Raw genomic sequence first — 16,709 nt, forward strand, 5'->3', positions numbered from 1 at the left:
TCCTGCCCTTCCTCCACCACCCCTCCCTGCCACCAGCACCAGCTTATACCACCTGTGGTGAAGATTAATCACTTTTTTGGGGGGAGTGCTGCTTCTCAGCCAGTTCAGCTCCCTGAACCAGCTCACCAGAGGCTCAGATCAGCATCCACATCAGCACAAAAGAGAGGACGGGGCCATGCAAGGCCACAACTGCTGAGGAGGTATTTTTCTGGGTTTATAGGACACAAGGAACACATTTGACCTGAAGAGCCTGGATCTGCTGCTTGTTTCCAGGCTGGGAGCACTCACCCATTAGGACCATCTGCACAGTTTGGAGCGGCAGACTCAGGCCCAGCAAAGTCAGGCTCATTTATTGTTACCATCTGGCTCCCCAAAGCAAGAAACCAAGGCAGAGCCTGTAAGCATTCCCTTTTGCTTGGTACAGTTTGTTCTACCCCTCTTGACTTCTTCCTTGTCACAACAAGAGCACTTCCTGCCAGGATGGAGCTGATGGACATCATCTCCCGTCAGGATTCCTGCTGCCACCCAAAGAATGTCACCTGGAGAGGCAGCCCCTCCCTTTTGCCCCAGGCCCATCCTCACACTGATAGAGGCTCCATAATCAATCCCAAACTGCAGGGTGACCTGTGCAGTTGCACAAGGATCTCACCTCACGTGGCCAGGATTGTCCTCACTCCTCCCAGCTGTTTCTAACCTTGAGTGAAAACTCCCTGTGGGCTTGGCTCTGAGGAAGGTGTCAGGAGTTATGCTCCTGGCTCTGCAGAATCCTCTGGGATTTGGGTCTCCTCTCTCCTGCTGGAACAGGGATTTTGGCTGGAAAGGGTGACAAAAGACTTTGGTAGAGGAGAGGGGGGAAATGATGTGTACCTACCAAGCACCCAGCCTGTGGCCACTGCTGGCAGAGGACATGGTCCAGCACAAAGAGTTTCATTTCTAAGCACAAAACCCCAGAAAGTACCACCCTCCCCACAGGAATCAGATGCAGCAAATCATCCACCCCGTACCTGGGGTGAGTCAGGGGTGCCAACACTGAAATCAGCATTATCATACCACACTGGGGTGCTCACAGAGATTTGGGGCATCATGGGGACAGCTGGAGCTTCCTTCATGAGTTCTCTGCTCCCAATGCCTGCAAAGCCACCTCAGCTCCAACCCTGCACAGCTACAGCCAGTCTGGGTCAAATTTCAGAGCTTTGTTCTCAGACACAAAGATGTGGCCCCCAAAGCAGAGCAAGTACTGGAAGCTGCAGGTATTTTGTGTCCTTTAAACAGAGAGGCTGGAACAGTGCTGCCACATCCCTGGATTACAGCTCAGTGCCCATCACTGACAAGCTGGTAGCTTTTCCCCTTGACAGAGGAAAGCTGAGAGCTGTTTGGTTTGTGTTTGCACAGCATCCAGCCAGCCCCTTAGTTGGTTGGCCCAATTTCTGGGTTTCTGATTCCCACTTCTGCAAGTAACTTCCTCCATTCCCAGGCTCACAGAGCCAGTTGAAACTTCCATATCTGCATGCACGGTTGTGACTCCAAACTTGTCCCTTCTGCCCCATCTCATACTCAACAGGGCTTCCCAGGAACTTTCACTCTGTAAAAAACCCTAAACAATGCTGCAGAGCTGTAAATACATGGTCCCTGTGTGATAAACAAGCAGATTAAAAAAATTCACCAGCTGGGCTGGAAAGGATTCATGACAAGCCACCAGGACTCCACAAGGCAAACAAACTGCACAGCACTGCAGGCAAGAATTCCTCCAGAAATCCAGTGTTCAATCCTAACACAACCCAGCCAAGCTGCCCCAGGGATCAGCCCTGCTCTGAGCTCCTGAAAAACCTGGTGGAAGGAAAAATGTTCCTCTTCAGCAACAGCAAGTCTCAGGAGCCATTTGAGCACCTCAGCCAGTCAAGCAGGTTATAATTGGCTGTAATTAATACTCCTACGAGCTTCCACATTCTTCTGGACTGAGATGGAGAAATACAGGATTGCTCCCTGACCCTGTGAACACCAGAGGAAGTCAGAGGGGTCTGTTGCCTTCTGATTTTTAGAAATCAGCCATCTGAGAGGAAAAGGTGAGAGGCAAGCACCAGCGCTGCTGGGAACTGGCTGTGCACGGCCCCATCTTTTCTGGGACACAAACCACAATAACCTCAACCAAAAATAACTGCAGAGCAAGTTGCTACAGACAGCAAGTTTCCTCTGTCCCTCAAGATGCTTCCACGTCACTCAGAGCATTTTGGGAGGGGCATGGGGTGCAAACCATGCACAACCACAACCTTTTAGCAGTACTGAAAGTGGCCTTTGGTGAAATATCAGCTGAATAATCCAACACAGGAGGGTGAAAACTAAAGAAGCCCAAAATGCCTGATGTCATGAAACCCCCTTGTGTGTCACCAGCGGGCTGGAAGAAGGGTTTGTGGCACCTGCACAGCTCAGCTGAGAAGTTCTCTGCACTCAGCAGGATCTCCAGCACTTGGGGAGGAAGGGCTGGGCTCTGCAGGCCATTTCCTCCAAGAAGCCACCAGCTGACCCTTAAATGAAAACTGACAGGCACTTCCACACGAGCACACTGTGCTCTGCTCTTCATTACAGCTCCAGAGCGTGTCTGCATCAGCTTTTCCAGCCTGCACTTGAGGGAGGAACGTGAGACTCCCGTGTCTTCCCTGCAGGCAGGGCAGGAGCTCTTGTTTTGCTCTGAGATCAGAGCCTGGGGGAAGGCAGGGAGCTGGAGGTGCTGTCACTCAAGGGTGCCTCTTTCAAGATGCATCTTGCAGCCACAGCTCCAGTTTGGGAGGTGCCCGGAATTGCTGAATCCAAGGAGAAGAACACAGCGTGGAATTCTGTCTGCTCCCTCACTTGTTCCTCTTATCAGAGGATCACAGACTGGTCTGGTAGGAAGGGACCTTAAAGATGATCCAGTTCCAAACCCTCACCCATGGCCAGGGACACCTTCCACTGTCCCAGGGTGCTCCAAGCCCCATCCAGCCTGGCCTTGGACAACTCCAGGGATGGAGCAGCCCAGCTGCTCTGGGCAACCTCTGCCAGGGCTTCACCACCCTCACAGGGAAGAATTTCCTCCTAATAACTAATCTAACCCTGCCCTCCTTCAGTTTAAGGCCATTCCCCCAGATTCTATCACTATACACCCTCGTGAAAAGTCCCTCTCCAGTTATATCCTCAAACATTTGCTACAAACACTGCCAGCACTCAGATTTTGGACTGGACACCTGGCTTTGAGCAGGATGGTTGTTCTTATCTTCCCACACGTTGGCTCCCAGCTCCAGCCCTTCATGTTTACCATCCTTCAGAGCAGAGGCCAGGAGCAGCACCCACGTGCTGTTTGCCTCACTCTCCTGGGTTTCTCCCAAAATCTCCTTTCCTTTCCCCAGCCTCTCCATGGACTAGCACCCTCAAGCCTAAAGCCTCCCCTGAGCCTTGCAGACACTTGGCACATTCCCTAAGCCGTCTGCACCCAGAGGTGCTCAGGGAGATTTAAACATATGCTAAACTGATTTCCTGAGCTGTCTCTGCCCTGGGGAGCCAAGAACAGCACAGCTGCAAACCACTGGAGGCTGCATTCCTGATCCCAGCTGAGGGAGCAGCAAGCAGGCATCGGGCTGGGATAGAGAATTTGTGCTAATCTGGTTTCCAGAGGGAGAAGACATAGGAGAGAGGCTGTAGCCCCTTCCCAAGCTGTTTCTGAGGGTCTCCCATGAGTGATTCCAGTCCTTTGTGCCCAGTCCAGACGTTCTTGAGCTACTCCAGCCACCTCATCCTCCACACTGTCCCTTCCACTTGGAGCTGGAGCTTGCCCACGATCAAACTCTTGCCCCTGTTGCTCATCTGAGCCCTCCCAGGGCATCCTGTGCCCCATGGCAATGCCAGAGGCTGAATTATGCTGGGTTGGGTCACACAGGGATCACTGATCCAGCTCCTGGCCCTGCACAGACACCCCAACAATCCCACCCTGTGCCTGGGGCAATTCAAACACTCCTGGAGCTGTGGCAGCCTTGGGGCAGTGCCCAAACACCCTCTGGGGGAAGAACCTTTTCCTAATATCCAACCTGACCCTCCCTGACATGAAATGGCACTGAAATCCCAATTTGTGCAGCAGGGCTGTGTCTCCAGCACAGCAGGACATCACCGTGTGGCATTAATGTGAAAAAAGGACACAGCACACCACTGGGTCCTGCTGCCACCTCACCACGAGCTGCCCAGCCTGTGGTGACCACCAGCCCCTCCCAAGCAAAGCCCAAAAACCAGCAGCAAAACCCAGAGTTCCTCTTTCAGCCTGGGAGAGGAAGAGAGGGGAGGAAGGAAGATGACAAATCTGCATTTCAGATGCTGAGAGGAACACGGTGCAGGAACAGATATTTTACAGCATTTTGCCAAATGCTTTGCCTGCTACTGCAAGTGCATCTTGTGCCAAGCACACCTACATGGGGAGGGTTTCTATTACCTGTGCTAATGTTGGTGCCTTACATCATGAGCCCTGTCACAGCAATGCTGTTCCTTTGCCATCAGCTTCACAGGGAGGGGGCTCAGGCCCCCATTTTCCTGGGGATCTCAAACTCTTCCATTGAAGCAAATGCTGTTTCCAGCTCTACAGGAATGCTTCAAGAGAAAGCAGTAACTTGGCTTTCTATTTAAGATGCAGAATTGCCTCCTAGGAGTGCTGCATTTGCTAAGAGAGCAGAAAGCAAGAGCACACATCTTGGAGCAGCCCCCTGGGCAGTGTTCCTTCAACACGGGCCACATCCTGCTCTCATTTACACACGGGCTTCAGTGAAATTACCCTGGATTGCCACAGCTGATGTGTCAGAAATCACAGCCCAACACAGCCCCTGGGAGGAATCCATCAGTTTTATTGTAGCTTCCTGAAAAACCTGCACTCCCTTTGCCTTGCACAGGTGAAAATCACCACTGAGCAAAAGTGCCCTGAGAGGGCTCTGCCAGCAGAGCTGCAGCTTTATTCTGCTCGGTTTTCCAAAGGGAGCAGCAGGGTGTGGGCTGGGACGGGCATGGCCACGTGTGTGGATGCTCCCATGGATCCTTTGGGGCTGATTTCAGCCCCAGCTGATGACAGGCTGGGCAGAGCTTTCACAGCTACCTAATTACTAAAACATTTCCTGCAGCTCCTCTGCTGAGGAGAGGAGACAGGTCAGAGCAATGAGGGGACAGCCCAGCCCTGGGTGACACTTCAGAGAATCCACACAGACCTACAGGGGAAAAAAAATAAATAAAGGCAGCACTGGAGAGTGTGGCAAGAGGAATAAATCAGAGCGACAACAGGGCTGGGGACTCTGGGGGACTCCGAGTGCATCCCCAGCAGAAAGGGCAGCGTGGAGCATCCGGGGAATGCACAGCTGCACCTGCATCCGTCCTGCCGCACACAGAGGCCCTCAGTGCTCCCTGTTCCCTCCGCTTCCTCCCTCTTGTGCTGCCATCCATGCCCTGAATAGGCGGCTTCAGGAGCAGCACAGTGCCCGGATTCTCTGCGCATCCGGGATGCGGCACCGCGCTCATCACCGGCCAGCAGGGACCTTCCTCCTCCTCCTCCTCCTCCCTCCGTGTCCCCACGGCTGGCACCACCTGCGCTGGCACTGCCCAAATTCCTGCCAAATTCCTCTCCCACACCATGCCCCAGCCTCAGGTCAAATTCCTCTCCCACCACAGCCCCGGAGGTGTCACCATGGCCCTGGAGGTGCCACCTGGGCACGTCCCCATCCCCAGCAGCCCTGCAGGGAGGGGACACCTGCCCGAATGTCCCCCCAAAGCAGCAGGGTGGGTACAGAGCCGAAGGAGGAACCAGGCCGCTCTTGCCACACTCCCAGAGGAAGGCATGACGTGAGCTGTGCCTTAATTGGTTATTAATAACTTCTTTGTTAACCAGCCAGCCCTGAGGAGGAACCGAAATGTGACTGCCCCGGTGGCGAGCTCAGTCACCGGCAGCCAGCGATCGTTCACAATTCCTCCCCACATTTATTTTGTGTTGTTTTTCCCGGGAGCCGCAGCGGTGACAGCAGGGTGACAGCACGGTCCCCTCACCTACGCACACGGCGCAGCCTTCTGCGGTGGGATTTTCTTTTTGATTCCTAGAAAAATAACAGATGCTCCCCGTTGAGGGGGAGATTCTTGGCACCCGTTCAGGCTGAGCCTGGATGTGCCCAAACTCCCGGTTCCCTTCAGCGGGAGAGCGGAGATCCCCTGGCCATGGGTGGTTCCTCCTCCAGCCCAGGGCAAACAGCGACAGCAAACAGGCCCCACACCCCAATCCCAGCCTCCTGCCCGCTGCCTTGGAGCTCCCACTTAAAGGAGCTTCCACTTTGGAGCTTCCACTTCAAGGGACCCTTTTCATTGTGTCCTGTGCCAATCAAAGTGGTGCTGGGACCCTCTGCCACCTCCCTGCTGCACAGGGGAGTTTCATGCTTCAGCTGCCTCAGAATGGATTCTGAGGACTCACGAGGGCATTCCCAGCTCCCATCCGTGCTGCAGTACCAGCCCATCTGGGAAATTTTAGTATGGAGGCCTGGGCTTCTCCATAGCCCAGCACCGAGGATGGAGACTGGAGGCCAGACACACCGCTCATCCTGGGAGTGACCATCAGACATTTCCACAGCAGGATTCAGCAGGAAACATTCCTCCCACAGCTTAGAGCAGAGCCTGGCCTGCATGAGGGCACCAGCAGGTGCCTGAGTTACCCCAGGTGTGTCAGTGACCACAGCAAGGCCCCAGGACACAGCCAAGGGCCAGGACACCAGAGCCATGGGACACAGGAGATCTGCTGCCAGCTGGACACCCAGGACCTGCCCCAGGTGGATCTGGACAGCTCCAGCCTCTCCTGGTGACCCCAGGGAAGACACAGCCACCACACAGAGGGACAGCTCACCTTTTGCTCTTGGTGCATCCCAGGGAACAGCAGGATCTCAGGAGCAGCTCCAAGACACAGCCACAAGAGAGAACACTCCCTTCTCCTCAGTTCAAACCCAAGCAGTGGCCTCCAGGGCCTTTTATAGAGCCCAGGGTGCAAATAACCTCCAGCTGATGATTAAGCCCTTAATGGTTCACACCTGTGTAAACGATCCTGGCCTGAGCCCCCAGCCCAGCCCAGGCACTGACAGTGACCTCATCCAGCAGCCCAAAACCGAGTCCTGGGAACCCCCAGCAAGCCCCCACTGTTTGTTCCCCTTGGCTGCTCTGTCTGGGCTCTCCCTCCTCACCAAAACAGGGTTTGGCCAATCCCAGCCACCATCCAGGGCTGTCTCCCTCCTGGAGAGGCTCTTTGGGATGACCCCGACAGTGATCCTTAAAGGTTTGGGGTTGAACTCCCCACTCGAGGTTTCATGACTTCCACTTCTTTTCCAGATCCATTTTTGGGGCCAAAAGCAGAAAGTGAGGTCCCACCATCCGCCCCCTGCCCTCAGGCATCTCCCATGAGAGCACAATCCCACTTCCCAACCCACCTCAATCACAGGCAAGCGGCCCTGCTCTGATTTACCAGCTCACAAACCCCAACACCAGCCCCAGCCACCCATCCCGACCTTGAGGAGATGCAGCTTCACATCTGGAGACCACCAGCACCTCAAGGAGCCTTTCCTAGCCACGCTGGACACAGTGTGGCCAATTGTCCCTGTGTCTGCTCCTCCTGGAGATGTTTTCCTACAGATCCTGTGGGATAATGTGAGTCCAGAGGGGTCTGATCCCCTCTGGGTGTAAATGGTGCCGCAAGTTCCTCTGTGTGGGCTGAGAAGTTGGGTTACACAGAAAATCCAGTGATCAGGAGTCACCAGCGTGGCCTTTGCTCCAGGGGGAAAGTGCTGACACTGAGATCCTGCCTGGGGGCCCTGCTGTGGCATTTTCCAGCCCAGGATGTCACTTCCTCTCTGTGCAGGGCCTCAGTGGGGCTCAAGAGACATCTGTGTCCCCACTGGAAGGGCTGATTCCATCCCTGGGCACACAGGCAGCTGCGGCTTTGTCCCACAGGATTTATCCACGTGCCCATCCCAGGCATGAGCCTGAATCCTGCTGTGCTGCACTGCCAACCCCCAGACAGCGCTGTGTCCTGGGGCAGCATCCATCCCTCTCCCTGCCCTGCATCTGCAGTGAGCAGCTCCCCTTGCCCAGCCCTGAACCCTCCAGGCCCAGCCCAAAGCCCCCCAGGCGTGGGACACCCCCTCCCCTCCCTGGGCAGGGCAGGGGTCACTGAGCCCAGAGAGGAGCTGGGGAGCCTGGAGCAGTGTCCATGACAAAGCTCCCCGGGCCGCAGAGGAAGGGGAAGAGGCTCCCCTCCCTCCTCTTCCTCCCTCCCGCGAGGGGATTTTGCAGCCAGGTAAACACAGGATGTTGATGAAACAGGGCTGGGCAGATTGGGCAAGCTGGGAGTCAGCAGGAGCTCCAGGCAGCTCCCGGCGCCTGGAATGGCCCTGCAGCCTGGAAAGGGCAATGCCAGAGCCCCTGGCACCTTCCTGTGCCCATTCCAGAGCCCCTGGCACCTTCTCTGCCCATTCCAGAGCCCTGGCACCTTCCTGTGCCCGTGACAGTGCCCCTGGCACCTTCCTCTGCCCGTGACAGTGCCCCTGGCACCTTCCTCTGCCTGTCCCCAGGGTCACAGAGCTCCCCTGCTCACAGGGAGAGGCAGCATGGGCTGGTGGCCAAGGCCAGGGCAGGGTGAGATCCCTCAGGTGACCCTTGGAGTCCCTCAGGTGATCCTTGGGATCCCTTGGGATCTCCTCACAGGCTGAGCTGAGCTCAGTACCGAACCCTAAAGTTCAAGCTTTGACACCCAACGCACAGCAACCGTGTGGCACCTCCTGTGTCCCTCTGGGCACTGGGGACACGCAGGACACGGGGATGAAGGGACACATCCCCTAGGATTCCACACAAAATCTTGGGATGGGCACCCGGGCACCGGCTGAACAGGGCAGCGTTTGGCTCCCGACACAGAAAAGGGGCCACAGCCCAGCCCAGCCTGTCCTGGGGTGCAGGTGCCCCAGACGGAGCCGGAGTGGAGGGGCAGGTGGCGCTGTCCCCCCCGTGTCCCCGTGTCCCCCGTGTCCCTCGGGGCGCTGCTGCCATCTGCCGGCAGGCTCCCGCTCCTGAGCCCGGCCTGGGGACGCTCTGTGGCCGCGCTGTCCTGTGTGCCCTCCCAGGCGCTGCGGGACCACGTGCGGCTCCAGGCCGGACACCCCAAGGTGCCCCCAAAGCCTCCCTGCTGCCCCAAACCCCAAAACTGCTCCTGGAACGGCTGATTGTCACCCCCATAACCCACTCCTGGGCTGCAGCCTTCTCCCACACCAACCCCACCCCAGCCACCCTCCCTGCCCTCTTGGTCTCCATGTGGGATGGGATGGAGTGGCCTCTGCATCATCCGCTTGGAGCAGGGGCAGGATCAGGCCCTTGGCTGCAGGACTGGGGGGACAGCAGCTCTGCTGGGCTGATTTCCCCGGGGAACATCCAGCTCCATCCCCACAGGGCTGCTGGATAAAGCTCACCCCAAGATGATTTCCTGCTCCATTCCCATCCCCTGGGTCTCTCTGGGATTTGGGATTTGCCGAGTCCCCTCCTCCCTGGGACAGCCCAGCACATTGGGAGCCTCTTCCCACGGCCTCCCTGACCCTCCTGGCCTTTGCAGCACCCCTGGGAGCAGCACATCCCGGGATAACCATGGGGACTGGGCCTTGCTGGGTGTGGGGACACCAGTGACACACCCTGCACATCCTCTCTGCATCCCACGGCGCTGGGAGCAGCCTCAGTGGGGTGCTAGAGGGCATTTGCTTTTCGGATCCATCAGGAACTGGGAATGAGGTTTGGGAGAGGCAAATCCCCGAGCCTGTGTCCCCACAGTGGCCCTAGAAGCTCATCCCACCCCGGGCAGATGGAGCAGAGCTGGAAAATGCCCAGACCCACGGGCAGGACTGCGCTGCAGCTGTCCCCGGTTTGATTCTCACAGCAAGGCCAGGCAGTGTCTGGCGGGTTTTCCATGTGCTCCCTGCCCCTGCCCACACACAGGAAGGCTGAACAGCTCCGATCATTCCCGCTGGGAATGCTCCCCGGCGTGCGAGCCCTGTAGGCTCCGTGCCCGACGCCCACGGGAGCAGCAGGAAGTTTTAGTGCTCAGTTTTAGCCTAAAAGGGAGTTTTATTCCCTGAGCCCTGCACAGAAAAATTGGGAAGAATTAACCCGCTCAAGGGGTCCAATATCAGCCCAAAGAGCCAATATCAGCTGTGCTGAAAGCTCGCTGCTCAGAGGGTTCGCTCTGAATTCCAGAGAAACCAGGTGTGTGCATCCACCCGCCTCCAGCATTCTCTTGCTTCTAGAAAACCATTCCCACCAAGCCCCTCAAGCAGAGACTCCCCCACCAGCGCTGCCCACGCTCTCCAAACACCCTCCCCAAAATCCGCACCCCGTGCCCAGCCCATCACCATCCCCTTTCCATCCCCTTTCCCCCCAAACCCTCTGCCCACCACTCACCGCGGGGGAAACGCCCAATCCTCCTGCCATCCCCACGGCTCCCCTGGCGCTCGGCTGGGCTGGCACGGCTCCCCCGCCTCCGCTGCACATCTGGGCAGCTGTGGGGCGGCGGGGCCCGCCCGGTGCCCCGGCAGCAGCGCTGACATCAGCGCGGTTTCCTGCCCGTGCCGCCGAGCCGTGCGCGCAGCCCCGAACGCCGGGAGCCTCCTGCAGACCCCCCTGCCATGGAGTCCGTGGCCCTGTACAGCTTCCAGGCCACGGAGCAGGACGAGCTGCCCTTCCAGAAAGGGGACACGCTGAAGGTACCAGCCGGGGGGGTTGGGTGATGTTGCTTTGTGGGACGGATGTCACCCGGCCTATGGTGACACCGGGCCCACGGTGACGCCGGTGCTTTCTTTGTCGCTGATTTTTATGTTTCTGGGGCTTTCTGTGGGATATAAGGAGCCAGCCTCGAGGATTTGGGAGTGTGGAGTAGCATTCCCTGCTTGCCTGTGCCACCAGGCACAACTTCACAGAAGGACGTCCCAGCTGGGACATGGCATGTGGCCTCTGTGGGTATCAGTGCCACCAGCTGTGCTCTGTGGCAGCCCCTGGGGCTGGGACACATTTTCCCTGTCCAGGGGGAGCACTGGAGGTCACAGGGATCCAGCATCGTGCCCGAACACCTACCCAGGCACTGGCAATGGGGTGGGCCCTTAGATGCCACCTGGGAATCCCAAAAAGCTCCAGGGGGCAGAAGAAAAGCTCAGAACATCCCTGGGGGGCAGCAGCCCTGCCATGGGAGTGGGGGCCCCCTCCCTGCCCATGTGCTCATCCCTCTCAGGCTCCTCCCGGCACCCTGTAGCCCCCCGGGGGAACAGGGGCACATCCCAGCTGGAACCCAGAGCCCCGAACCCTCCGTGCCATCCCTGCCTCCCGCCGTGTTTCCCCGAGCCCTGGCCGGGGTTTCGGATCCTGTTGTCACAGCTGTGCCGGCCCCGGGCCCTGCGGGGGAGGCTGGAAAATGTTGTTGTCACACGGAAGCGGTGTCAGCACCCACTGCCACCGTCCCCGGGGACACCGGGGCCTGGCTCCCGTCCTGGGACAGATGCCACCCTCTTCCCTGGGCAGGGGTTTGGGAACACACCAGGCACCTTCCAGCTCTGTGACCCCAGAGTGTGCCAGCGCTGCCAGAGCCCCCTTTGCCCCAGGGATGGTTGGGGGGTGCTGTGGGGTCCGGGGCAGCAATGGGGTCCCACTCATCCCCTGGTAGCCAGGCTGACGCCTCCCCGCTCCTCTCCCCCCTCAGATCCTCAACATGGAGGATGACCAGAACTGGTTCAAGGCTGAGCTGTTCGGCCGCGAGGGCTTTGTCCCCAAAAACTACATCAAGGTCAAGCCACACCCGTAAGTACCATCCCAGCAGCCAGGCAACAATCCCAATTCCCAATTTACAACAGGCCAGGGTAGTCCCACATTTGGGGAAATCCCACATTTGGGGAAACTGAGTCACAGAGATGGGGGGGTCAGTGCCAGTGCCAGCACAGCCCGAGGGGACAGGAGGCAGCAGCACACCCACGTACCCCCAAAAATCCAACCCTCACACCGAGCTGCCGCTGAATAAATGATAATTGGGGAACAACAAAGCGTTATGGGATTATCACTGCATTAAACACAATCCTATTAGCACGTTATTAAAGCCCAGCCTAATCCATGGCTGATTGAAGCTGTGTTTGATACATCCTTAGCCCCCGGTAAATCACATTTCAGTGGCAGAGCGAGCGCGTGGGCTCGGGGCAGCCCGGGGCTCATCCCGCTGCTTCTGCAGCCCGGGATAACAACCATGGCATGGATGAGACACAGCCTCTCCTGCAGCACCTGCAGCGCTGGCTCTGTGCTGAGCTCCCTGGCTGATCATTCACCGGGCAGCTCTTACAGCAGCAGGGAATCTTCCCGGCCCAGGGACCCGAAATACCCTGAGATAAATACCCTGAAATGCCCTGAAATACCCTGAAATACCCTGAGATAAATACCCTGAAATAAATACCCTGAAATAAATATTCTGAAATACCCTGAGATAAATACCCTGAAATGCCCTGAAATACCCTGAGATAAATACCCTGAAATGCCCTGAGATAAATACCCTGAAATGCCCTGAAATACCCTGAAATACAGGGTGGGACACGGGGACTCTGCTCCTGCACTCCTTTGACATCAGGCCGGGTTTACCCTGGCACCGAGTGGGATTTCTGGTGGGATTTCTGCTCCCACCAGGAGGGGCCAAGGGGCGCCCAGAGCAGGAGGGCGGGCACAGCGCGGGTGACAGGATGCGGGGGCGGCTGTCGGTGACGCGGAGGGGGCAGCGCGCCCGCAGCGCCCTGCGGTGCCCCCCAAAATTCCGGGATGGAGCAGGAGGGGGAGAGAAGGGAGGAACTGCCGGGGGAGGGTCGCAGCCCCCCGAGCAGCCCGATGCAGACCCCTCGCCCGGAATCCCGGTGCCATGCGGGGCTGGGGGTGCCCGGGGGTGCCCGTGGGGCTCAGCCCGGTGCCCCTCGCAGGTGGTACGCGGGCAGGATCTCCCGGCACCTGGCAGAGGAGCGGCTGCTCCGGCGCAACCACCTGGGAGCCTTCCTGATCCGCGACAGCGAGAGCGCCCCGGGCGAGTTCTCCCTCTCCGTCAGGTAAAAAAAATGCCTTGGGGACAAGCGGCAGGAGGGGAGGGGTCCCTGCAGCTTTGGGGACACCCTGGTGTGTGCTGGGGAAGGGCTGAGCACCCTGCCCTGCGCTGGCCACCTCGGAGGGGCTGCGGAGCCCTCAACACATCAGCACGGCCTCGCACGGGACCTTCCCCTCCTTCCTCTCCTCCACAGCTCCGCCTCCATCCCCGCTGCTTCCTGCTCCCTGCGCCGCTGCCCTCGCAGGGACACCCCCTAAACACGGCATCCCCAGGGGTGCAGGGCTCAGCATCCCCAGGGGTGAAGGGCTGAGCATCCCCTGGGATGGAAGGCTCAGCATCCCCAGGGATGGAAGGTTCAGCATCACCAGGGATGAAGGGCTCAGCATCCCCAGGGATGGAAGGTTCAGCATCCCAGGGATGGAAGGTTCAGCATCCCCAGGGATGGAAGGTTCAGCACCCCAATAATGAAAGGTTCAGCATCCCCAGGGATGAAGGGCTCAGCATCCCCAGGGATGGAAGGTTCAGCATCCCCAGGGGTGAAAGACTCAACATCCCCAGGGATGGAAGGTTCAGCATCCCCAGGGATGGAAGGTTCAGCACCCCAATAATGAAAGGTTCAGCATCCCCAGGGATGAAGGGCTCAGCATCCCCAGGGATGGAAGGTTCAGCATCCCCAGGACTTCAGCCCCGGCTGTACAACGGGCAGAGCTGTCCCCGGGGATGTCACCCCTGCCCCGCCCCGGCCTGGGGATCAGGGGCCGGCCCCAGCCCAGCCAGGCACTTTCTCACCCTTTTAATCCCTAATTGAACGTTTTGGGCGGTTTTTGTCGCTAATGAAAGGGAGCCGGGCTCTCTGTGCCGCGTCACCGCAGCGCAGCCGGGTCCCGCCCCTGCCCGGGGCCCCCCAGCCTGTCACCCCAGGCACGCCCTGCGAGGTGACAGCCGGGGACATCCTGCCTGCCCGCCCGTCCTCCTGCAGCACAGCAGCACAATCCCAGCCTCGGCAGCCCCCCGGCTTGTGCCCAGACCTGCAGCTCTCACCACACCTGCCCCAGAGGTGGCCCTGGACAGAGCCACCTGCCCTCCATGTGGCTGGCACCCCTGAGTCCCCACTGTGCCAGGGCTGGGCACGGAGCTTTGGCTGCCTGTGGGGTGATTTGCAGCAGGGCTCAGCTGTGGGTCCTCATTGCAGGGCCAGGAGTGACCCCAGTGCCACCATCACTCCCACCATGGCAGGAGGGCTGCAGTGAGACCCATGGGCTCACCCCAACCTTGCCAGCACCCCCAGGCTTTACCCAGCTCAGGGGATGCTGCCAGGATGTCCCAGGGTGATTTCCATCCATCCATCCCTCCATCCATCCATCCATCCATCCATCCATCCATCCATCCATCCATCCATCCATCCATCCATCCCTCCATCCTCCTTCTGCAGCTACGGGAAGCAGGTCCAGCACTTCAAGGTGCTCAGGGAGAGGAACGGCAAATATTTCCTCTGGGAGGAAAAGTTCAACTCCCTCAACGAGCTGGTGGATTTCTACAGGATGACCACGATCGCCAAGGAGCAGCAGATTTTCCTGTGGGACGAGGACCAGACCCAGGAGGTACCACCATGGGGGGGCTGAGGGTCCCAAACCCCTGTGTGAGCCCCCTCGAGGCTCGGTGTCCCTGCAGAGGGACAGGGACAGCCCTGGCTGGCACCTTTGGCTCAGGGGGGTGAGGAGCAGGGGGGGGGCAGCAGCCTGGGACAGGCAGTGCTGCGGGGAGGAAAAGCCCCTGGAGCAGCTCAGAGGGGCAGGGCAGGGCAGGGCAGGGCAGGGCACACGTCCCTGTCCCTCGTGCCAGGGGTGATGCCCAGGGCAGGTGGCAGAGCCAGGACAGGGCACAGCCAAACTCCAGCAAAGCCCGACCCTGGGGCAGTGGTGTGAGGGTGGCAAAGCTGAACTTTGGGAGCTGGGATGGGAAAGGCTCCAGCACCTGGAAGGAGCTGGGAAGGAGAGGGTGCCAGCTGCCTCCCTGGGCACCCATCTTGAGACATGGAGAGTCCACTCCACTCTCTCCTTTCCTTGCTTCTGTCTCTCCAAAGCAGGGATCCCAAGGCTCCTCCTCATCCCATGGTGGCACAGCCTCCCCACCAGTGCCAGGGGCTGTGAGATGGGGACCCCTCTCCTCCCACCAACCCTGGCCCTCGGCTCCCCTGCAGGTGAGGAGACCCCGATTTGTGCAAGCCCAGTTTGACTTCTCAGCCCAGGAGGGCTCCCAGCTGCCCTTCCTGCGTGGGGACATCATCGAGGTCCTGGGCTGCCCCGACCCCAACTGGTGGCAGGGGAAGGTCTACGGCCGTGTCGGGCTCTTCCCACGGAGCCACGTCCACCCCATCCACAAGTGACCTTCAGGTGACCATTGAGTGACCATCCATGAGTGACCTTCAGGTGACCATCACGAGTTTCCATCCACAAGTGACCTTCAGGTGACCATCTACAAGTGACCTTCAAGTGACCATCCACGAGTGACCTTCAGGTGACCATTGAGTGACCATCCATGAGTGACCTTCAGGTGACCATCCACTAGTGACCATCCACAAGTGACCTTCAGGTGACCACCCATAAGTGATCATCACAAGTGACCTTTAAGTGACCATCCACGAGTGACCCTCACCACGCCACCACTGAGCGGGCAGGACCCGGCCCCGTTGTCCCCCCTCACAGCCTGAGTGTCCCTTTGTCCCCAGGATGGTGCCTGGCCCATGACCCCCAGGCCAGGGATGGGGCTGGCAGTGCTGCTCCCCAGGCAGGGAGTGTGGAATGTTCAACCACGGCCATAAAACCTTTTCCAGAGGCACTGTCCAGTGGGGTGACAGCCACAGAGGGAGTGAGCCCAAAACCCCAAACCCTGAAACCTCTCCAAACCCTGTAAGCAAAGCCCCAGCTGCAGGGAGGGCTGCAGGCAGCCAGGACACAGCCAGGATCCACAGCTCCACGGAGGAATTCCAGGACTCAGGATACCAGGGAAGGCTGGTCCAGGGGGATTCCATCCTGTGGGGTGCTGTTCATAGCTGGAAATTTATATTTTTTATATTATTTTTTTATTTAGGGCCAGTAAAATATGTTTAGGTATTGTCCCTGAGAGTGGCTGATCCTTTTCCAGCACTGCCAAGGTGGTCCCACCCCTCCATTCACACAGGTTCTGCTTCACTGCAGTTTTATTTCCCCCATTTCCCCACCCCAATGCCTGTCCCAAACCCCTCCCAGGGATTTTCTGCCCCCACAGATGCCCCCCACACCTCACACCCTTTGGGATGCACTCAGGGAATGCAGTGCTCAGAACACCCAACTCGCTGCACCAGTGGATTTAAACATCACACCCCAAACAGATAAAAATAGCCCCCAAATCCTCATTTTTCCCCTCTCCAAGCACCTCTTCCCCACCCCAGGGGCTGTCAGGGTAGAACAGGCATGACAGAAAATACTGACACACATCAGGACAATGGCATTAATGCCACAGACATGGCCCAGAATGGGGGTCCTGTGGTGTCCCCAAGGGTCACAGCCGGGGTGCCTTGGGTGGCTGAGCAGGAGCCTGGCACAGAAACACG

General features: G+C 58.4%; 1 protein-coding gene across 1 annotated transcript; it reads left to right on the forward strand.

The window, feature by feature from the left end:
* The first annotated feature begins 10,636 nt into the window (after positions 1-10,636).
* On the forward strand, positions 10,637-16,203 carry GRAP (GRB2 related adaptor protein). Its single transcript, XM_063171407.1, has 5 exons — positions 10,637-10,763; positions 11,750-11,847; positions 12,999-13,121; positions 14,550-14,718; positions 15,201-16,203. The coding sequence occupies exons 1-5, from the start codon at positions 10,686-10,688 to the stop codon at positions 15,501-15,503; spliced, it is 771 nt and encodes a 256-aa protein (XP_063027477.1). The 5' UTR covers positions 10,637-10,685; the 3' UTR covers positions 15,504-16,203.
* Positions 16,204-16,709: the final 506 nt, after the last annotated feature.

This window comes from Melospiza melodia, chromosome 18, assembly GCF_035770615.1.
Source record: "Melospiza melodia melodia isolate bMelMel2 chromosome 18, bMelMel2.pri, whole genome shotgun sequence".
NCBI classification, from domain to species: Eukaryota; Metazoa; Chordata; class Aves; order Passeriformes; family Passerellidae; genus Melospiza; species Melospiza melodia.